The 23,572-nt window shown below is 39.0% G+C and overlaps 1 protein-coding gene across 1 annotated transcript in view; it reads right to left on the bottom strand.

Moving 5' to 3' along the window:
• The window catches only part of LOC132381139 (copine-8-like), a 660,843-nt gene that overhangs the window by 156,741 nt on the left and 480,530 nt on the right, over positions 1-23,572 (bottom strand). The window contains exons 13-14 of the mRNA XM_059950410.1: positions 12,543-12,596; positions 7,774-7,835 (exon numbers count right to left, since the gene is read on the bottom strand). Of these exons, the coding sequence (XP_059806393.1) occupies positions 7,774-7,835; positions 12,543-12,596 (116 nt within the window). The remainder of the gene's footprint in view (positions 1-7,773; positions 7,836-12,542; positions 12,597-23,572) is intronic.

Genomic DNA, 23,572 nt, shown 5'->3' on the forward strand with positions numbered 1-23,572 from the left:
AAGTACTCCTGACACAGTAAGGAAAAGAGGAAACTTAACAGAAACTTACCTGGCCAACTTTCCCAGAGCCAATGCCTCCTCCAATCCAAAGGCTCCTTTGAGCCAAGGCCTCACTCTCACCACTATCCCACTCCCAACAATGGCCATTCTGCTTGTCCCTTCTGTACTTTTATTTACTCCTCTGCACTGCTCCTGACACCGATCGAGCTATCAGAATGACACTGAATGCCTGCGAAGCTCTCTTTTTAAATGAGCACTGCTGACCTGCGATAAACCCCCACAATGTGCACTTCTCCTGCCACTGATGGGGCTACCGTAAGGACCCCAACCATCTGGGACATGCCCTCTTCTCATTACTACCATCGGGGAGGAGGTACAAAAGCCCAAAGACACACATTCAACATTTTGAGAACAGCTTCCACCCTGCTGAAATTAGTTTTCAGAAATGTCCATGAAACACGCTATTCTTCTTTTGCACCATTTATCTATCTGATGACCTATCTATCCATCTCTCTCTTGCTCTATCATTAAAACTTACAGAATTTTAAAAAATATTTTGCATTGTAATGCTGCCATAAACAACAAATTTCATGACATTTGTTCTTGATAAAAAATTAGATATTAAGGAATTAGACTCCATACTTGCAAACATTTATTTTGCATGTTGGAGTGGTCATATAGTGATAGATCATATCCTGCCATTACAATTCAGAAAAATACCTGCGAAATTAATAGGAAAAATAGGGACCACAATTTGTAGTTATTGCATCTAGTCAGTGTCTATCTTTCAGTGAAATAATGGACAAGACAACTTCTAATTTCGTAAATTTCATCACTAATCAATCTAGTTTACATACAGAGGAGATTTACAAGAATGATCTTGGAATGAAAGGGTTAACATAAGTCATGGGGAGTGTTTGATGGCTGTGGGCAGCAGATGGTGAATTTGTGGAATTAATTGCCTCATATGTCTGTAGAGGCCAAGTCGTTGGGTATATTTAAAGTGGAGGTTGACAGTTTCGATCAGTATGAGCATCAAAAGTTGTGGGGACATGGCAGGAGAATGGGGTTCAGAGGGATAATAAACCAGCCCTGATGGGATGGACAAGCAGATTCAAGGGGCCAAAAGGCCTAATTCTCCTCCTGTGTCTTATGTTCTTATTATTTATTACACAAAAGCTGAGCCATTCAGCAAAGTAGTAGAATAATAGTATAAAAATTGAAAATTGTATTATAGTTTCTCCTTGAGCTGAGTTAGTAGTGGGTCAGGAAGATGGGGCACAGCTCCATAACTTTCTTCGGTGCATTCATCAGAGCTGCCTTAAAGCAATCACAGCCACATTATTAATGTTTTAACAGTTAACCTCAGCCAGTGCGAAGGCAACACACAGAACTCATTTCAACTCCACTCTTTTGAGACACACTTCAATCATGAAATTTGATAGATTTTGAAGTTGAGTGCACAACAGACGTGAGGGAGAAAATAGAATGTACATCTGTCAAGGCCTTAAGCTTTTGTCATTCCTCACTGGATGTCACGCTAAGCTCTGTGATGGGCTCAGAGTGACATGATTTCCTGCTAATGCAAACAGGGGACATGCAGGCCACATCAGAACGGTGTGGCTGGAGGTTGCCACAGGGGTGAGCAAAGAGAATTTATTCTCCATTCTCAAATTCACTCTAACAAGCCATCCAATGAACTCATCTGATCAGGAAAGGTATACACATTGACACATACCCCTAGACCCTGATATGAGTATATCATAACAGTGATAAGGTTAGCATCAGATTTCTAAGGAGCTATTAGCTTTTGTGTGCTTAAATCCCTGTCTACTCTGATACAAATGGTTAAAATTCAATGTAATGAGTCAAAGAGTCATAGAATATGGAAACAGACCCTTCAGTCATGTGCTCATGCTGACTGTGTTGCCCAGATTGCTGGTCCCATCTGCATGCTTGGCCAATAGCCTCTCTTATCCATGAACTTACCTAGATGGGGTGGCACGGTAGCATAGTGGTTAGCACAACACTTTGCAATACCAGCAACTCAGGTTCAATTCCTGCCACTGTTGGTAAGGAGTCTGCATGATCTCCCGATGGCTCTATGGGTTTTCTCTAGGTTCTCCAGTTTCCTCCCACAGTCCAGAATCATTTGGTAGGTTAATTGGGCATTGTAAATTGTCCCGTGTTAGGCTAGGATTAAATCCAGAGATTGCTGGGTGGTGTGGCTCAAAGGGCAGGCAGGCATTAAATGAATAAAATGTTGCGAATGTGCCTGCCTCGCCTGCTATTTCTGGCAATTCATTCCAAATATGTACCACCTTTTGCATGAAGATGTCTCTTTAAAATCTCTTGCCTCTGATCTTGAACACATGCCCTCTTGTTTACAGCATCCCTTCCCTGGAAAAAAGGCTGTCTATGTCTACTCACCCTGTCAATGTCCCTCATGTTTTTTTTTACCTGTATCAAGTCATTCCTCCACACCCCGTCTCCTACAGTCCAGAGAATAATGATAATCTAATTTACTGAGCAACACAAACAAAATGCTGGAAGAACTCATCAGGCCAGGCAAAGTAGAGTCAACGTTTCAGGCTGAGACCCTTCACCAGGACTGGAAAATTAGATGAGTAGTCAGAGTAAGAAAGTGGGGGGAGGGGAGGAAGAACAACAAGGGTGCTGTGGAGTTGTAATATTCCCCACTTCTCTTCCCCTTTTCCCTCTCTCATCTTATCTCCTTGCCCGCACACTGACTCCCTTTGGTACTTCTCCCCCATTTTCTTTCTTCCATGGCCTTCTTTCTCTTTCACCTATCAAGCTCCTTACTTCATTCCTCCCCCTTCAGGTTTCACCCATCACCTCGTGTTTCGCTCTCCCCTCCTCACACCCTTTTAAATCTACTCCTCAGCTTCTTTTTTCTCCAGTGCTGCTGAAGGGATTCAGCCTGAAACGCCGGCAATACTCTTTTCCATAGATGCGGCCTGGCCTGCTGGATTCCTCCAGCATTTTGTGTGTGTTGCTGTGGGAGTGGGTCTGGGTTAGCACATGGTCGAAGAGGTGGAGGGGTGAGCACATGGTTTCTCATGCATCTAATTGATTTTGTTTTGTCAAATGGTATGAATTGTGTGACCCACTTTATAACAATTCAACTTGCACTCAATAACAAGCCTCATTACCAGTTTCCTCTAACCAAGAATCACGTGCACACTGAAAATGAAGAAGCAACATTTTAACTGAATATTTTAATAGAGCATTAAGAGATATCAATTAGAATTATAAATAAATGCCCCTAAACCATTAATTTCAGAGAATATAACCTTCGCATGTAATTGAGTCTGCCTTAATTAAACTTAAGCGTGGAAGCTCATAATTTGCTGTAGTAAAGGATTTAATGGTATTGGCTAATTGTTGGATTTGCCAGTATATGTTGAAGTTCTTAGACTTTCTGAACGAGTCTTCCTGAAAGAGTGAGCCACCAAGGAAATGAGAGAAAAAGGTATCTGCTACCTGGGTGAAAAGGGAAAAACAGCTGGGTCCCTTCTTAATCGCATTCATGGAATGGGAATTAATCAGACATTTTAAATCTCCAACCACAATTAAATCTGTACAAAAGTTGGAGAGAGAATGAATGACAATAATGAGCAAATATCATGTGGTGAAAAAGAGTACTTAGACTAAATTGGTCAAGTCTTAATTTTCTGGTTGTGGATTTCATTCATATTTATTATTCAAATACAACAAACTCCCAACACTTCAATGGTAAGATGGAAAGCAAAGTGCCTCTTGCCTATAGCTAGTGATTTTTTTTGGGACATATAGTTTCCTGCCTTTAACCATGTAATTGCCCTTAAATGAACGTGAGTGGCATTTGCTACTGGCATACATTCTCCCATTTTCAGGAAAATTATGGGCTAGTTATCAATACAAGGGTTTCTACAGTTACTGGAAATCCAGATTGACACGGAAAGCATGCAGGGGGAGCTCAGCAGGTCTTGGCAGCACCTACAGAGGGGAATAAACAGTTAAAAGTTTTGGCAAAGGCCAGTTATTCTAATTCACCACCTCTAGCCAGTTGTAAGATGAGAAGCAATGGACGCTCTAACCATGTCTTCTTGGCAAATTTCCCTCAGAATTGTGGAGTTTGATCTGTCCTTTTTGTTTGTAATATTTCTTAAATTAGTCAAATTTCCATGCAAGCAATACGTGAGTATTACATCTCATGTATCTGCAATGGAAATATATTCCACATTGTAATAATGCTCTTAATGAAAACATAATTTCTAGTTTTTCCCCACAAAGTTCCACTGCTAAAATGAACTCAATGTGCTGTTTCCAGCATTACATACCCCATGGGTATCTTGTGACTGTCTTATGACCATGATGTAATTGATTATCTGGTGAGCATGATGTAATGGTCTTGTGATGGTGGAGTGATGTAATTTCCCGCCAGTGAGAGGTCATGTGATGGCCTATTCCAATAGGTATAAAACGGGGAAGCCTTGCTGTGATGTAGGTTAGTTTGTGGTTTAATTCATCAGTTACTCCGTTCTGCTGCGCATTTGGTTTCATGACGCAGTTTTGTTTTAAAACAGAGTTTTACTTTCTGTTGTAAGTTGTGCCAGCAGTTTTTAAAATCACTGCCAGTTATGTTTGATGTTTCTTCAATTTAATTTTAAAGTCTAAGTATTGGAGAGTAAAGATTTACCACGGTACGGGAACCAGAAGGATCGAATAAAGTTGGTGTCGTCAGTGGTAATACAGGATCGACCTTATTTAACCTTCATTCAAGGGATTCGTTCAACCTGCATCCGAGATAATCCCTGCTATAAGAGCAGAAAGGATTGGGGAAGTGCTATTCGCCAAGGAAAAGGTCAGTTCCTTTAAGCCGTTTTTCTTTCCTTCATCATAAATCCTTCAGGCAAGGCTTATTTTGGTTGGGATCAGCAGTAGTGTCACATCGTCGAGGAATTCGTTACTTCAGTAAAGTCTCTCCTAATTGACTGTCTAAATCACTTGGACTTTTACATTTGTTGCTTTGAGAACTGTGTTTGCATTTATTGCTTTAAGATCTGTTCGAGTTGCCGTATAGCAGTAACTTCCAGTTAAGTTAGTCATTTGTTTACTTTTCATTTGTTGTTGAGCTGAGTTTAATTAAATGTTTAATTTGTTTATAAAAAACCTGCTCAATTCTATATTCATTGTTGCCATATCGTAACACCGGGATTAGGTGGGCATCATAGTCAGCATTGATGGGTTGGGCCAGAGGGACACTTCTGTGCTGTATGCCTCTATGATTCTAGTAACAAACAGATGGTATTATTTAGCCTCTCCAAATGTCTACTAACTTTGGAAATAATAACTGGAAGCATTTCTAAGACAATATTATATTTCCATCAGACCATAACACCATAAAATACAAGAGCAGAATCAGACCATTTGGCCCATCACATCTGCTCCATCATTTCTTAATGGCTGATCCATTTCTCTCTCAGCCCCAAACTCCTGCCTTTTCCCAATATTCCTTCATGCCTTGACTAATTAAACTCTGCCTTAAGTATGCCCAATAACTTGGCCTCCACAGCCACCTGTGGCAACGAATTCCACAGATTCACCACTCTCTGACTGAAGAAATTCCTCCCCATCTCTGTTCTAATTGGACATTCCTCCTTCCTGATCTTGTGTCCTCTAGTCTTATACTCCATCACCATAGGAAACATCCTCTCCACATCTACTCTATAGATGCCTTTCAACCTTTGATAGGTTTTAATGAGATCCCCCCTCATTTCAAGCAACATACACAAAATGCTGGAGGAAATCAGCAGGCCAGGCAATATTTATGGAAAAGGGCACGGTCAATGTTTCGGCCAAGACCCTTCAGCAGGACTGCAGAGAAAAAAGATGAAGAGTAGAGTTAAAAGGTGGGGGAAGGGGAGGAAGAAGCACAAGGTGTTAGGTGAAATCAGGAGGGGGAGGGGTGAAGTAAAGAGCTGGGGACTTGATTAAGTGAAGGAGATACAGGGCTGGAGAAGGCACAATCTAATAGAAGAAAATAGAAGGCTATGGAAGAAAGAAAAGAGGGGGAGGGGAGAGGAGCTCAAGAGGGAGGCAACGAGCAGGGAAGGAGATAAGGTGAAAGAGGGAAAAGGGGATGGGGAATGGTGAAGGGGGGGGGGATATATTGATGTTCATGCCATCAGTTTGGAGGCTACCAAAATGGAATATAAGGTGTTGTTCTTCCAACATGAGTGTGGTCTCATCACGATAGTGGAGGAGACCATGGACTGACATATTGGAATGGGAAGTGGTCATTGGGAGATCCTCCTTCCCCTGGCAGATGGCATATAGGTGCTTGGTGAAGCGGTCTCCCAATCTATGTCAAGCCTCACCGATAAACAGGTGTTCATTTCAAGCTGTTTTTGACAATATATTATCATTATCCTTTCACCGATTCTTTCAGTAAATTCCTGGCATGAATTACTAAGCCAGTCACATCTTGTCATTAGTAATACACAAAACGCTGGAGGACCCTGCAGATCAGGCATTTCCCTGTGAAGGGAAATGGATAGTCGATGTTTCAATTTCCTCCATTGAAGATATCTGACCTGCTGAATTCCTTCAGTGTTTTGTATGTTGCTCCATAATTCACCATCTGCAATCTCCTGTGTCTACATCTTTTTGTTAGTTGTTTATTTAGGCTGGATCCAAATATCTCTTGTGTATAGTAATCCTCCAAATATTGCAATAAAATAATTCAGAATTTAACAACTCAAAATATTTAAGAATGCTTTGTACTTCTGAGATTGTGTTCTCATCATAATCATTAAGTAAATCCTACTTTAATGAAACTTTAAAGTCTCAGCAGAATATTTCAGAACCTGTATTTTACTAAGTTCAAGATTACTCATGTTGAGACAAAGATAGCAATAATTAACAACCATCAGATCTGTCACAGAGGCTGCTGAGTGAGCCTCCAGATGGCTATGGATCAGGAGATGTGAGCCATGGACCAATGCTGCTGGGACATAAGCCAGGACCTGATCAACCCTGGTTGAGTCACCTGGAAAGTGTCTGATGTTGAAAGACCCGAAACACCCAGTGACGTCAATGTGTCCCAACACATCCTAGGATGCAACTAAGCATGAACAGCCAAGTCCTACAAATGGAATTAATGGTCAGTTTGTTAAAACATTTGGTTGTATTAGTTATCAAAACACGCTGCTCTTAAAATTATGCCTCCTCATGACCACCTGAATAGGCATATAAACCTTAATTTAACATCTCTTCAAGTGTATCCATCAATTTAGCACATTCCCATTGTATGATCCATTATCCTAGATTTTTTACACAGATCCTGGAGTGAGGCTTGAATCATGTTACATATGACTTTTAAAATGGAGGATGCAAAGTAAAGCAGTATGATAGTAGTGATGACATACATAAATGTATTTTACTTTATTTTTACTAAGCTTAATGGCTGATTTCTGACACATGCTATATTATAGTTATCCACCTGCCCTTTGAGAAGCATTAAGGTGATTATTTTAGATCAAATTAATCAAACTTTGAATTTTGTATAATATGATTTCAATTCCTAATTTTAAAGAAGCTTCTTATTTGATGTATGTGGTAGATAATTTCATGGAACCTAAGTTAATGTATTGCAGTCTGTGTTATATTCTTCAGATTCTTCTACCTCAGAGAGCATGATCATATTGCATGAAAACCAGGATATTATTAATTTGGTACTGTATATGAGTAATTTCAAACGCTACTCACCCGCCTTTAATATAATCGAGAAATGTATGCTCAGATTCAACTGTAAAGGACAGCAGTGTAACCTGTGGGGAAATGGAAATCATGGTGAGCATAACATTCATCATCCGAAGATGTAAAATTGAACTAATTTTAGCAAAGGTGCATAGCAATAAAGCAATAAGATGAGGTTATTTGAAATACAGGTTTGCTTCCTAACATACTACATTCTCAGCAACTGAATTAAAAAAATAAGCAAAATGTAGAAATCATTTTAATTTAAGAGTATTTATTTTAACCACGTGTAGTGATATTTCAGATGGGCCTACAGAAGGTCTTGCTCTGCACAAATGTAATTTCCAGAAAAATCTTACATACTTTACCCAATACTATAATCTTATTTATCTCCACATGTAGTGGATCTGTAAACTTGAGGATTGAAAAATAAAAGGAATTGGAAATGGACAAAGCAGTGTAGGGTGGCTTTCAAAAGTGTAAAGGAAATGGTGACATCAGGCACCGTACTCACACATGACAATCTGCAGTGAAGCTTGCTTGTGATGCCTGTATAGGTGCAGTAATGTCACATGTTATAAGTGACGGAAGTGAATGTCCCATAGATTTTGCACCACATTCCCTTACCACTACAGAGAAATATTATGCACAGATTGATGGAGAGGTCTTGAGTTTGGCTTGGAGTGTGAAGTCTTTCAACCAGCACTTGTATGGGAGAGAGTTTACTCTCATTATTGATCATCAACCACTGGTGTCCATTTTCAGTCCACAGAAGGGTGTTCCACTAACAGAGCAGCTCGAATGCAGAGATGGGCTGAGTTTCTTGGAGGGCACAATTAAAAGATGGAATTCAAGAATACAACTATTCTTGGAAATCCTAATGGGTTGTCCTGTTTACCGTTGGAAAAAATAATACCTGAAGAATTTACAAAAGAGGACACTCCTTTTGATATATTCTCCCTAATGCAATCAAAAGTTTCCATATTACAGCAGAGATGATCCAAAGGGAAACCAGATAGGACCCCACATGCTCTCTGGTCTACAGGGCCACCCAAAATAGCTGAAATGTCCAGCAGAAATCTCAGTTTTACCAATGTTGAGGTGAAATTATCCTCGACGGGGTTGCCTTATGTTGGTATTGAGAATTGTTGCATCATCCAAGCTGAGAGCTATGGTGTTGGTGGAGCTACAAGCCAGTCATCTAGATGGGGTCAAAATGAAATTGTTGACTCAAAGCTTTATCCATTGGTCCTGGATAGATCAGAAGGTCATGCAGCTTGCCATGCACTGCTTGGGATGCCAACACATCAAGAAGAAAGGTATCCAGAGCTATCAGAACCACCTCCTGTAGTCCCAGAGTTGACTCCTTCAACTACCATGGAAGAGGAATCAGAACCTCAATTGTTCCACAGCCACAAGTCTCACTTGTCAAGAGGAATAACTTTCCTGTTCAGGAGAGACTTTATCCTACAAAAGTAAGAAATCCCTCACTGTGATTAAATCTATAGACCTGAATGGGACATTAACAATGCTCTGGTTCTAACATATATATCTATCTATCTATATCTATATATATATATATATATATAGAGAGAGAGAGAGAGAGAGAGAGAGAGAGAGAGAGAGAGAGAGAGAGAGAGAGAGAGAAAGATAGGTGTGTGTGTGTGTGAGAAAGAGAGAGGGACTAGACAGAAAAATACACATATTAGAGTTGAGATGCATTCCATATTGAGCTGGAGTTTATAGCTAAGCAGGGAGGACTGTGGTTTATTCAATATTTCAGTAATGTTGTAAATGTATTGCTTGATTAATCATTTGTAGTTATTTACATAATTCATTACGGATTATGAGAAAGGCATACATCATCACGACACCACGTCATAGGTACGTGCCTCACTAAAAGTAAAAACGAAAGTAAGATAAAAACATTCTGGATTCCATTGTTTTTCTTTCAATTAATTTTATGTTTTGGAGTTACAAAACATAATACTGTTCTTTACCTATCATCCAGCAAGTTGTCCCTTTCCAAGTATCCATTCTGTTCTTGTTTAAAATGTACTATTGAATTTATTTCTGCTAATACATTTCATAAAGTGCATAAAATAAAACACCCTCTCCCTCACTTGCCAATTATTTTAAATCTAGGACTAATGTTTTCCAGTCTCTGTGTTAGGGGAAATTGGTTCTCTTTATCTACATCATCAAAAACTTTTGTGGTTCTGCATACTTATATTAAATTTTTCTTTCCTTTGTTCACCTCTGGAGTAGATGTGGCCAGGTGTCCTGCTGTAACTCCAAAACTGGAAACCATCCCATCAGTCCATACTATTGAGAAAAAGCAGGACAAATCCCAGTCCAGTCAGTCTAGTCATATGGCAAAGTGATGGAAATTGTGGATTACGTTAGCAAGTTCCTTGCTATTCACCAACATCATATGCACTGATGCTAAAGTTGGCTCCAGTTATCTCACTCCAACTTCAGTCCAGGCATACAGACGAGTTTAAAGTGGCTGCTCTCGTCAGGCCTGCACTTAACCAAGTGTACTGTCTCCTAGATTAGAACTTGCAAAAGTCTCCTCCACGTGATGTTCAATAACTTAACCATTACCAAATACACTACCAGCAATGCCCACGTAAATGTTGTCATTATAATTTCTGTGTATTCCTTGGAATGCTGTTCACAGTGTCAAAAACTTTTCACCACCCACAAGGCATAAATGAAATGAATCATGGGAACTAATCCCTTGAGTGCAACACCATTGATACGAAAGAAGGACTCCATTTGGGACAAAGGTAAGGACATGTTTGGCACAGCTTTGTGGGCCAAAGGGCCTGTATTGTGCTGTAGGTTTTCTATGTTTCTAAAGCAGCCAGCTTGATTAACTTCCTAAATGTCACACTAAATATTCACTCTCCTCACTGCAAGTCCTATGTACCATTTGCAAAATGCAGCACAGCAGCTCACTAATGCTCCTTCAACAGTGACTCATACCTCCACACCCATTCTAGGCACTTTCCCCTGTCTCACAGTAGATGATACACTTGTCCTTAGCACCTCTTTCGTCATTACTATCCAGGGATGTAAACAGCCCTTTGAGGTGAGGCAAAGGTTCACATGCGCTCCTCCCACCTTGTCTACTGCATTTGATGATCCATACGTGGCAATGACTATTCTGAGGACAAAGTCACAAACCCTTTCAGTTTCTTTTCCCATTCCCAAAATGGCCTGCCCAACTTCCACCTTCTCCACTGCCTGATGATGCCCAATCCAATCCAGAAGAATAAGACTTATATTCCACGTGGGTGGTCTACAACTTAATAGCATTAATAGTGAGTTTTCTGATTTTAGATAACCCCTTTCCTCACCATCCAGACTCCCTCCCCGTCTAATTCTCCTCCAGCGTTCCCACATTCAAACACTTTCTCACACACTCCCCAGCTCCCGTTCACCCATCTTCACCCGCCTTGTTCCATCCAACCATGTCACCGTTCTCTACTTTACTTCACCATTTACCTCTTGCCTAATGGTTCCCATTTTCACCTCCGTTACTTATCAGAATCCAACACCAGTGGTGCTTTGTGTTCCCGCTTATCTTCCTCCAGCAACTGGCCTTGTCCGAAGCTTTCTCTCACTGTTCCCTTCTGCTCTTTATACTACCCAACCCACCTCTTCACTCTCGGCCTGATGCAGGGTTTTGACCTGAAATGTTGATAATTCCTTTCTTGACCCACTGAAATTTTCCAGCATTATCTCCTCAGTCCTCTGTTCCCTACATGAAGATGGACAACAGGAAATGTATGGGTAAAGTATCAGCTATAAGTAACACACTACTTTACCACTAAGTTACATACTTTGACTTTCTCTAGCTAATAGCACAATGGGAAAACTTTAACTTCGGGTTACGGATTTCAAGTGGGAAAGTCCATCTTCACTTTCTTAAGTGCAGTTACTGATGGACAATAGATTTTATTTCCTCAGAAGCTGCCATCTCCCATAAGTGAAAAAAATCGTCCAAAAATTAGTTATCAGAATAAATAATCTATCATTCTCTAATTGATGGTATGACGTTCATTAACTTTGCAATAGACTATTGTTATAATTTACATACAAAATCAAATATAAGAAAAATAAGAAAAAATCTCCAAATAATTCAAACTAACAAGAAGTCAAAGCACTTTGCAGTAGTAAAATGGAATTTATTTCTAGACATTATGCCTCAGTGAAACAAGTATTTAAAATGTACACATGCTTTCTTTTCTTTATATAATTCAATATATTGATTATTTATTTTAGATTTCATTGTTGTTCAAGTATAGAAAGTACTATAGATTTTGAATGACGTCTTGTTTTCTTGTTTGGATATGGTGTGATTTAAACAGAATGAGTTTTGTTTTCTGTGACTTAGAGACATTTTATGAAATTAATTGCAAGGACTTGTGTCACTGTTGGAACAGCAACAGTCTCACCTCCTGGAGTTAGGAGTCGATTCAAAGGAGTTTATACAAACTTAGCCCCTAGATATTACTTTCCTCATATGTTTATATATTATTTCAATAACTGAAATTTGATCATTTCAGGAAAATTAACTGCCAGCCAAACATAAAAATTGACTCTCCCACATCACTCAATCTATTTCTTTCACTGGCTCACAGTCATTCTTATGACATGATTAAAGCAAGCAATCCCTGATCACTATGGCTTAGAAAATTCATCAAGGAGAGCAAAATTCCAAGGAACCACTCCATGAAAATTTATTTCCAATGACTGTAAGTACTCACAGTTCCTGAATGGACATACTTCTTCTTCTTTATTTTCTTTTTTGGATTTATTACCTAGAAAAACAAACAAAACCTAACAGAGTCAATAATGCTTCAGAGAAGGATCTTTCAGATAAGGCTGTGTTATAAATTTCCTATTTCTTATGTGTGGTTTACAAGTTGCATTCAGTCTTTTAATTGAGTTAATATTTAATATGCTTTTCAAGATGAAGATAATGGATTATGGATTGATTAGATGTAATCAATACCAAGCACCTATCTGCTCATTCAGTATGCTGGGTAGGCCAAGAATAGAAAGTAGAAAAGATTTTGAATGACACTTTGTTTTCTTGTTTGGATATGATGTGATTTAAACAGAATGAATTTTAATTTCTCTGTGACTTAGAGGCATTTTATGAAAATGATTGCAAGGAGCTGTGTCACTGTTGGAACAACATTCTCTCTCCCGGAAGTGTCTTTGAAGGTGTTGTCTGGCACCATCACGGCAAGGGCTGCCACAATAGCATAGTGGTTAGCATGGTGCTATTACACCTTAGGACATTGGATGTCAGAGTTCAATTCTGACATCATCTGTAAGGAGCTTGTATGATCTCCCTGTGGAATACATGGGTTTTCTCTGAGTGGTCTGGTTTCCTCCCACAGTCCAAAGACGTACCAGTTAGTAGGTTAATCGGTCATTGTAAATTGTCCTGTGATTAGACTAGGGATAAATCGGGAGATGGTGGGAGACACTGCTCGAAGGACTGAGAGGGCCTAGTCCGTGATGTAGCTACATAAATAATGAAAATAAAATAAAGGATCACAGTTGATACAGGCTTAATTCACAGTAATGCTTTCAAATTTCTTGAGCAACTGGCCTCTTACAGATATTCTGGGCTGAATTTCCAAAGATGCACATCTAATCCAATTGTGATAACAGATTTCAGCAGGCAAGGAAAATATCTCTTTCAGGTACAATACCCTTCATCAGAAGCTCACCTTCCTGCTGTTGGAAAATAGAGCTTACTCTGTCCTTTTTAAAGATTCCTAATATTTCTGTAAATCCTCATAAACTGGGATGGAACCAGTGCATTGAAGGATCTGTCATCCACCCTCACCCAGGCAGATTCAGGTTAATGGTAGTTATTGCAAGTTTAGATGACTTTTTATATCTTACTGGGTTAGAATGAGTGAAGAGTACATCACAATCATCGATGTAATTATACAGAGGATATATTGTAGGCACTTGAGATGAAAGAAGAAAATTATGAGGCGATTGGTTTTTAACACAACTTGGTGATCAATATTGGTCTGTTCTCTATTGTCATCCATTTTTCTATTTCCCAAAGTTACCACACATTCCCATGACCCTTTCTTTTCTAACTCACTTTTTTTTTGCATTCTGTACAGAATAATTATGAATACTATTATTTCTTCATATACAAGGAAAATATGCTGTGATGAACATAAATTGAATTTTCTGTTTTGATGCAGTATATGATTCTTTGATATGTAGTCGAGGAGCAAAAATCTCAAATGCAACATTCAGGTTTGAACATGTGATTTTAGTGCATTGATTTGATTTATGGCTCATTCACTTGCATTTTGCCTGTAAGGTTTTGCAAAAGACTCATAAAATTTAAAGCATTAGTGGCACCGAAGTATTTTAATAAAACCTTAAGCAGTAGAAAAAAATATATAAATAAAGCACATACAGTACATGTGAGGGTATGAAGCCTTAGCTGCTATTAATAAATTAAATCATTTTGCAATGCCATGCTGGTGCTCGAGCTGGTGGAATCATGCAAGAAACTATGTAGTATGGGAGTAAAGTAAGAATACGGAGGAGCATGTTTGGTCTCATCTGTGTCAGGGAAATGGTACCACCAGAGGTGCTGCCTGGAAATAAGGACAATAAGTTGATGCTGTGATTACAGTTTGCTGAAAGAAACATTCACAGGTCTATTCTTTGCAGCCCCACAACACTCCACTGAGCCCTTAATTGCTTTCTTGGTCAACAGTCATCATTATGTTCCATGCCCTATCATGTGGGCAATCACGGTCTCCATGACCCTGACTGTTCTACAGAGCAATTTGCTACTGCTTTCTCCTGGGCAGTGTCTTTACAAGTTGGGTGACGCCCGCCATTATCAATACACTTCATAGATTATCTCCCTGGTGTCAGTGGTTGTATAAACAGGACTTGTGATATGCACCAGCTGTTCATATGACCATCCATCACCTGCTCTCATGGCTTCATAGAACCCTGATCGGGGGCTAAGCAGGTTCTACACTGTGCCCAAGAGTGACCTGCAGGCTTGCAGAAGAAAGGAGCAACTTACACCTCCTTTGGCAGAGATGTGTCTCCACCCCACCACCTAGAAGTTATGTACAATACCAACAAAGACTTGGGCTTCCTTCATCAGGAATGCACCATCAACATGGCATTAATCATGTGCCTGAAAGTGGTCCATAATGGGGTCGGCAAGGGTAAAGACACATCCAACCCTGGGACACCAGGCAGGGTCATTTGATTCTAAGCTATTGCTTTATTGGCCATCACCGAAGGTCTCCCTGGTGCTTCTCGCTCCTTCCCCTCTCTCTTCCCCTTTTCCCAACCATGATGTGTCTCTCCCTTCCGCCTTCCCACTCTCAGTCCATAATAGAGACACATATCAGAATCAGGTTTTTCATCACTCACATAGGTCATGAAATTTGTTTTTTTTTTGTGGCGGCAGTGCAGTGCAACACATAAAATTCCTACAGTACTGTGCAAAAGTCTTAGGCACGCTAGCATTCCCTCTCTCTCTGCCCAATTGCACCCATGTGACCAATTAACCTACGAACCCATTTGTCTTTAGAACGTAGGAGGAAATCAGAGCACCCGGAGGAAACCCATGTGGCTTTGGAAAGAATGTAGACATTCCTTCCAGACAGCAGTGGAAATTAAACCTGGGTTGCTGGTGCTGTATTAGCGTTATGCAATCTGCTATGCTACTGTATAATATTCACTGCTGCTGTAATTGTTGATTAATGCTGCTTAAATAATGGGCAATCACATAATGGTTGTATAAAATCAGTCTTAAATTACAACAATTATCCTACTCATTAAGAAGAATTTAAGATAGCTAATTACAGAAACAAGAGCAATTCATAAACACAAGAAATGTCCCAAATAAATCTGCAGTAAACCCAAATGGGCATCTATAAGTAATTTGACACGTGCTCTGATTTATGCTGTCCCATGAACTCATTTAATAACAATCCTGCCTTGCACTTGCATGGCAGATTTAGAGGAAGGTGGTATCTAGTTCAGGCTCCATCTGTAAAGACGCTTTGTGAAATCTTGTTATAAGCCTGAAGCTACATCCTCTCTCCTCATTTGCCTGAATATTATATTCTGAAATCACTTTCACTGACCTGTCTACATTTCCTGAACTAAACGATACACATGGTTCTCCTTAGCACATTCTGGATGTACCTTACCCTTAGTTAAGCCACATGCTGATTTGTATTTAATGCATGGTCCTTCCCTTTGTAGCAAATGGATATAATACGCCTATGAACAGTTCTCTTGACCATGAAGGATAATGGGCAACAGCTTTGTTTCATTGACTGTAGATTTGAAACCAATTCTGTTTATGATTACCTGTATGGTGTCCAATTAGAAGATTTTACTGCCTATAAAACTAGACCAATACTACAGGGCTGCACTGGTCAATAAGACCGTCATTAGTTGCCTCAAAAGTCTATTTTACTGCTTGTATGCCAGAGATTAAAAATGAAATAAATCTGTCAATATTTGCTGCAGGTAATCAAATACGGGAAAATTTAATTATTCCACAAATTTGATCAGTGCCTAGAAGGCAAAAGCTGGGCAATAAGGAAGCAAATGATAAAGGGCTGTAAAGTAATTTCATATTGTTTTGTTGGTGTCTGCAAGATCAAAGTTCTATTCTGCAATATAAATGCATTCAATAGCAGCTTATGAAAATTACACATTTTAGGGTGGGAGTTGGGCAGAATCCTTGGGGAGGAAGACATACACTAGCGGGAGATGGTGGTAGTGGGTTCATTGTGAGTTTTACAGATCTGAACTGAAATCAGGGGAAGGCAGCTGAAGGATAAATACTAAGTACTGGACTTACCACAGTGGATCACACACTACCACTGTGCTATGTGGACCCTATTTTCCCAGGGGTGCTCAGTGATGACCACACCAGGGAAACTGTGACCCTTTGGACCTCTACTTATAGGTTTGTCCACAACACCCAACAGGGGAAATGCATGGGGACAGGGACATTTTGATGTTCATCTGATGTGGAAATCAGATCAGACATGTAAGTGCAACACATGCCAAGCAGCACAAGGTGAAGTAGCAATGAATATGTTGGTAGTGGTCATTATTAAGTTTCACGCCTAATACTAACAATCATGAAGCATTGAATGAAATAGCTCCATGTAATTTACTTTTTGTCAGAGTTTTCACATAACATATGCTGGTACCAAATGTTCATCTGCTATAAGGTTTCTACAAGACCTTTGATAAAGTACTGCATAGAAAACAAAAGTACCAGGTCAAGGCATGCAGACTGAATAAGCAGCAAATGGCTGGCTGGCTAACTAAATGATGGAAAGTGGTGAACAGTGAGTGCTAAGGGCTTGAAGCTAAATGGAGCAGAAAATGGATTTGACCAGGTTCAGAGTTGGGAACTATATCTTTTCACTTTTCATATTAGCAATTTAGAATTTCTAATGAAAACAGTAACTTCTAAATTTTCAGATGGCATCAAACTGTGAGAGGCAGTTAACACCAAGGGCTGTAAATGACTGCATGTAGGCTTTGGGCCGGCATGGTAGCACAACATTTTACAGTACAGGTGACCATGGTTCAACTCCTGCCGCTGCCTTTAAGGAGTTCATACATTCTCCTTGTGACCGCGTGGGTTTCTTCCCACAGCCCAAAGATGTACCAGTTGGTTGGTTAGTTGGTCATTGTCAATTGTCATGATTGGGCTAGGATTAAATTGGGGGATTGCTGGACAGCATGTTCCACACTGTACCTCAATAAATACATAAATAAATAAATGTAGACTTTGATAAACCTGTAGAATAAGCAGATAATTGGCAAAAGTATTCCATCACAGGTAAATGTGTTTGATAATTTGCAGCACAGAAAAGTTAGTTACCCACTTCTTGAACAAAAGAGGTGTCTAAATGGTGTACAGGTACAATGCAAGAGGGTATACAAGTTCATAATCACAAAATGGCTTCAAACAGGTTAATAAAGCCATAGTATTTCCAGAGATATAAAGCAAAGGGGTTATGTTAAACCTGAAATAATCAGCTCATAATTCATAGTCACTGAGGACAGGCCCTTTGACCCACTCCACCTGTGCAATGGTCAATTGCAATAAACACTAATCCTACATTAATCTCATTCACTCTCATCATCCCAGCTTCTTTCATTCACTTCCACACTAGGGGTACCAATAGCGGCCAGGTAATCTAGCAACCCACACATCTTTGGGATGTGAGAGGAAACAGGGGCAATCCCACGTGGTCACAGGGAGAACTTGCAAACTCTATCCAAAGGGCACCCGAGGGTCAGGACTGAACTTAGGTCTGAGCTAGTGGTTCCACTACCTGGCCCACTGTGCCACTTGTAGAGCTGTTGTATTATGTGCTGCAATAAACAGGGAACACTAAGAGAGAAAAAAATAAAATTACAGGACTATACCGGAAATACTCTACCATGAGGGGTAATGAAGGATAATGTTACATTTTAAAGAAAGGCTTTAAAATTATGAAAACCTTTGACATGTTGATGCAGAGGATATCCTTCCACTGATGGGAAGAGCAGAATTAGAGGCTGTTGAATTAATTAATCAGCATAATATACTGTAAAAGAGAAGATTCAAAGACATCTCTACCAACACAACAGTGAGAATACAGAATTCACTGTTGTGGGGAGGGGAGCAAGTAAATCATAGTGATGTATTTTAGGGGACATATGATAGAGATGAGAAGAGAACGTTATGCTAAAAACATTAGATGAGAAAGTATGACAAGAGACACAAGTGGGGCATCAATGCAGGCCTGAATTGGCTGAGCTTTATTACTGTCTAATCTGCATACACAATTCTATTGTACAATAAGTCACTGAAGTGCAAAGAGAAATATTAGCATTTTTAATTTGCGTTTTCTCTCAGAATTCTGCCAGGGTGTAATGACTGCATAGTGAATGATTAGACTGTATGTTGCATAGGTTAAATTTAAAATAGACTATTTACAACCAACTTGTACAGTGAGAATTACACTAGACTGTGACACAATGATGTCTTAAATACACTGTTGAAATAACCTCAGTTGCCTGAGAGCCACCTTTTCCTTATTGGGCATTTAATACCTCATTGCACCTTAGAATTTGTTGCCTGTGATTTGGCAGTAATAGATCACTAAAGCAAAATTCATCTTTGTTATTCAAAGAAGTTCCTGGTCTGTCACATTTTGATCTTTACAGATGAAATTAGTTCCACCAATACATCCCCTCTTTTGCCAATTTGCCTTTTGTAGTCAGGAAGAAAAAATAATATGACATGAAGTAAGACTGATGGCAAAGCAGTAACAGAGAGAAAAAATGATTATCAAGATCAAAGGAAGAAAATATGCTTATTGAATCACCTTATTTTTTGATTGATGGTAAAGATTAAAAAGCAAATGGGAAAAAAGAACATTTTAGTATGTTCACTAAAGCCTCAGCAATGCACATTACAGATGTCAACTAAAATAATTTTTAGTAGAACCATATGGATTTTTATTTATTTGTGGGATATGGATCCTCTTAACAAAGTCAGCAATCATTTACCTTCCCTAACTACCCACAAGAAGTTCATGGCAAAACAGCAAAACTACTCAAACTTTTGCAGTCTTTCTGGTGAAAGTTTTCCTACAGTACTGCTGAGCAATTTTCTAGGTATTATACTTTGAGACTACAAAAGATCTGCAATAATACACAACTATAATAATAATTTTCAATTCTTTTATATTTACACGCTGCATGATCCACATCCTAAATAAAGACTGCTGAAGGCATTCAAAATGTTTTGATGAAACTGAGAAATAATAGTTTGATCATGATCAAATGTGTATATAAAAAAAAAACTGCAGATGTGGAATATCTGAAATTAAAACAGAAAATGCTGCAAACATTCTGCAGGTAAGGCGGAAACTGTGGAAAGAAAGACAGTGTTAATATTTTAGATTCAAGGTCCTACATCAGAAGCGGGATAGCAACAAAACTCATTCATTTTATGTTGCAGAGAAGGTAAGGGAAAGGTTGACGGGGCAAAGGGAAGATCTCCAATAGAGTGAAGCCAGGGATGTCATGCAGATTAAATAAGGAGGGCATTTGGTCAAAGGGTTGATGGGGGGAGGCAGTTAAAAAGAGAAAGAATGGAGCAAGATGAGGCCACTTAGACTTGGAGAATAAGTAATGCGAAAAATTACAAAAAGCAGCTTTGTAGGGAAAAGAACAAAAAACTAAGCCAATATTATAAAAGATGAGTTACAGCAAAAAGGTAAGTTTCAATAATAATTTATAGCTTCAGGTGACTGGCTTTATGTCAGAAAATGTGAATTACCTTAAGTTGTATACTTCTACCTTGAGCTTGAAAGGCTGCAACATACCCATTGGAAGATGAAGTGTTGTCCTTCAAGTATACTCTGGGCAATGATATGACCATGCAAGCAGATAGGTCAGAAGGGAAGTGGGAAAAGAACTAAGGAGTCAGGGTACAAGGTACTCCAAGTTGCCCCTGCAGACTGAATGCAAATGCCCCTCTGGAATTTATAAATGGCAGAGATAGAAAGTCATCAAGATCTTTCAAATATCCAGGAGAAGTCAATTTGATTTATCTATGATGACACAAGCATAATACTATGAAAGAGCAATGCAACTAATGAGAGAAAGGAGAATTCCAGTGAGGATGAAATGGGATGGAAGAGGTGTTTATCTGTGCTGGAAGACCATTGGTTTTATGTTAATGACCAGGATTGGAATTATTCAAAAACATTACCAAAGAAGCTGAGAAAGTGAGAGGCTAGAATAGTCACCCACACCAAAAGGTGTAAAAACTCTAAGAAGGCATTGTCTGAAGTCTTGGAGTAGGTGGAGAAATCCAAGGGGAACATTTCATGGCACTTAGTAACTAAGCAGGGACTAATCTGCTGAGCCAGATTCAATTCAATTGAGATGGAGGAGTATTTTATGATTTTTTTCCTCAAATTGCCCGGGGTTTGATGGCACTACTACATAGAAAAATTGTTTTGGAAAAGAACAGGTTTTGTAGCTGTTTGGAACTGGATGGACGAGCCAGAGAGTCCTTTGATGTCCTTCATCGCCCATGGATTTTGAATATAGCAGGACTGCAGTGAGGAAGGTAAGGCACAAAATTTGGAGGACAAAAAGGATAGTCATTTACTGTATTAATTGGCAGGGTTCCAAGGGAAGTAGTAAAGCCTTATATGAGAAAACAATTCTTTCCTGGCATTACTAATGCCGACGTTAGGTTTATCATGGAATCCTGTTTGAGACTTGTTTAGCAAATAAATACAAATGCTCTCAAAGTCAAAGTCAGATCTACCCACACTGTCAGGCAGCTTGCCTCAGGATCCCTGCAGCCTGTCACTGCTGACAGATATCATATATGACACTTTTCTGTTTACACTTGCACTGTGAAAGTCAGGAAACTGTCCATCAGCAAAGTGGGGAACCTTTCGTTTTCGATAAATGTAACCCTTGCATTGCAGCTGGAGGGGCTACGGGTGCATTACATGGCTTCCAAAAGTGCAGGCATTCGTAGAAGGTGATCATACCATTGTAGACACACTGCAGACAACTTTCTACTATGTGCAACAAAACACTTCTGGAAGAACCCAGCAGGTAGAGAAGCACAGGTGGGGACGAGAAGATGGTTGATGTTTTGGGACACAACATCCTTGCCTTCTTTCTAACATCTGCGTTTTGCACAAGGAGGATGTAGCCTTCATGCACTATTGTTCAAATTCCTGTGGGAATCCCCTTTCTCCCCTAAGAGGATGCTGCCAACCCTCTGCCACTCCACTGGCTTTGACATTCCATAGGTGCTAGTGTATTATGGTTAACACCTTAGATTAAACTAGATTAGCTCTGAGATTAAATCTGTGCGAAAAATAACTACAGGCATTAGAGTTTACATGCTCACTCTTTCTGGAACAGCTCAAGTGGTATGTCAGGGAAACTCCAAGAACTGTTTAGAACTTATGCAAATTACATTTGCAATTTTCATAAGGCTATTTGAAACCACATCAGGAAGAAATTTAACACCAGAGTAATACTGCAGACGAATTTCTAAAATCACAATTTTTCAATCTAAGAATTTTCAAAAAACTAAAAAAAATCTGTATTTAAAACACAGAGGTGAAGACAACCTGTATTTGATGAAAGTCACTGACTGTCATGTTTCAGGTAATATTTTGAATGCACAGACAGGTAATGATAAGGAACATTTTGATTACTAAACAAGCGAGGGTTTAAATGGAGAAAGGGTTGCAAAGCAGCAAGGTTTAAAGGTTTATGCCATTAAGAATATAATTGCTTATTCACTACATCTGTATTTTTCAATATTGCTGACATTTTGAATTATGTTGATGGATAATCATGGTGAGTTTTCCTGAAAGCGTTTAAGGAAATGGCATTCACCTTAAATTGATTGAGTGACCCAGTCTTGCTACTTTTGACAAGTCCCATTGGAGTCGCTGCCTGTGTTATTAAAACAACCTCATTAATATACAGGAATACACAGTTAAGTATTGGCTTTTAAAGAAATCAAAACACATTTAGTTCTCAATCTTAGTCACTTTACGTGGGTACATTCAACTCTAAACAAGGCATTGATTAGAAAACATTTTTGAACTTTATAAGTGTTAAGTTGCTGCGTTGCAAAATTCTCAGTTATTCTTGTTGCATTTGCCTGTAAATCATGGTCTTTCTGATTATGGCCACAGTTACTACTACACAACCAGGAATATTTTGATCAAAAGACATTTGACATTGGTCATTAAGTCCTTTAACTTTAATCCAACAATTTATATTTACTGGCCTGGAAAAAGTTGCTAAGAAACATAAATAACACAGTATCAAGGGGCGATGGGATTGAACAAACAAAAAGAAATTACACACAGAGGGGTAGAAACAAATCTAATGTTACAATTAACAAAAGCTGCACACAACAAAGTAAGAAGTTGTTGATAAAAAGCACATTATATTACTGTTACATAGATTTTTTGATTAAAAGTGAAATGGATGTCAGTCCTTCTGCACTAGTATCTTTTGAAACCCTGAAAGGAATTCTGAGTAAAAAATCTAAATCAGGTTTTGAATGTGCCTGAAATCTGGAAAGTAAGCGTCATTTACCAAGTTACTTTCAAGCCCATATTGTGTCTGATATTAACTTTTAGTGGAGTACCTCAACCTTTTGCTTAGCAGAGAAGCTGAGAGATTTCCAAAATAAAACATGGTCCACTATTAGGATTTTGGCTACATATCCAGATGAAGGCATTGTTAACAATTACAAAGGCTTCATACTGTTTTACTTTATTTTTTTCTTTGGAATCAGGTATTTCGCAATGGTTTGCATAATAAAAAGCTAATAGGTGAGATCTTGGCCTGAGAACTGAGACGTTTAACCACAATATTTAATGGCCACTGATGACATGGAGACTGTGGAATGGGTGACATTGAACACCTCTACCCTGATTTCAATCTTGAGGTATCCCGATCATGTCTTAAGAGGGGTTACAAGCTGAAAAAAGTTAGTATTATAATAAGAGTATCCATCCTCAGAAAATAAATAATATAAATTGCTACCTTGCCAGTGGCTGTCTCAGTATTGTCTCCCATTCATACTCCAAATATGGGAGATTAGGAAGGAATTTTAAATTAACAAGAATAGAGCTTACATTGCGCAGTCACACTTTTAAATAATGACTTTACCTACAGATTTAGACAG

Source organism: Hypanus sabinus, chromosome 25 (genome assembly GCF_030144855.1).
Source record: "Hypanus sabinus isolate sHypSab1 chromosome 25, sHypSab1.hap1, whole genome shotgun sequence".
In the NCBI taxonomy this organism is placed as follows: Eukaryota; Metazoa; Chordata; class Chondrichthyes; order Myliobatiformes; family Dasyatidae; genus Hypanus; species Hypanus sabinus.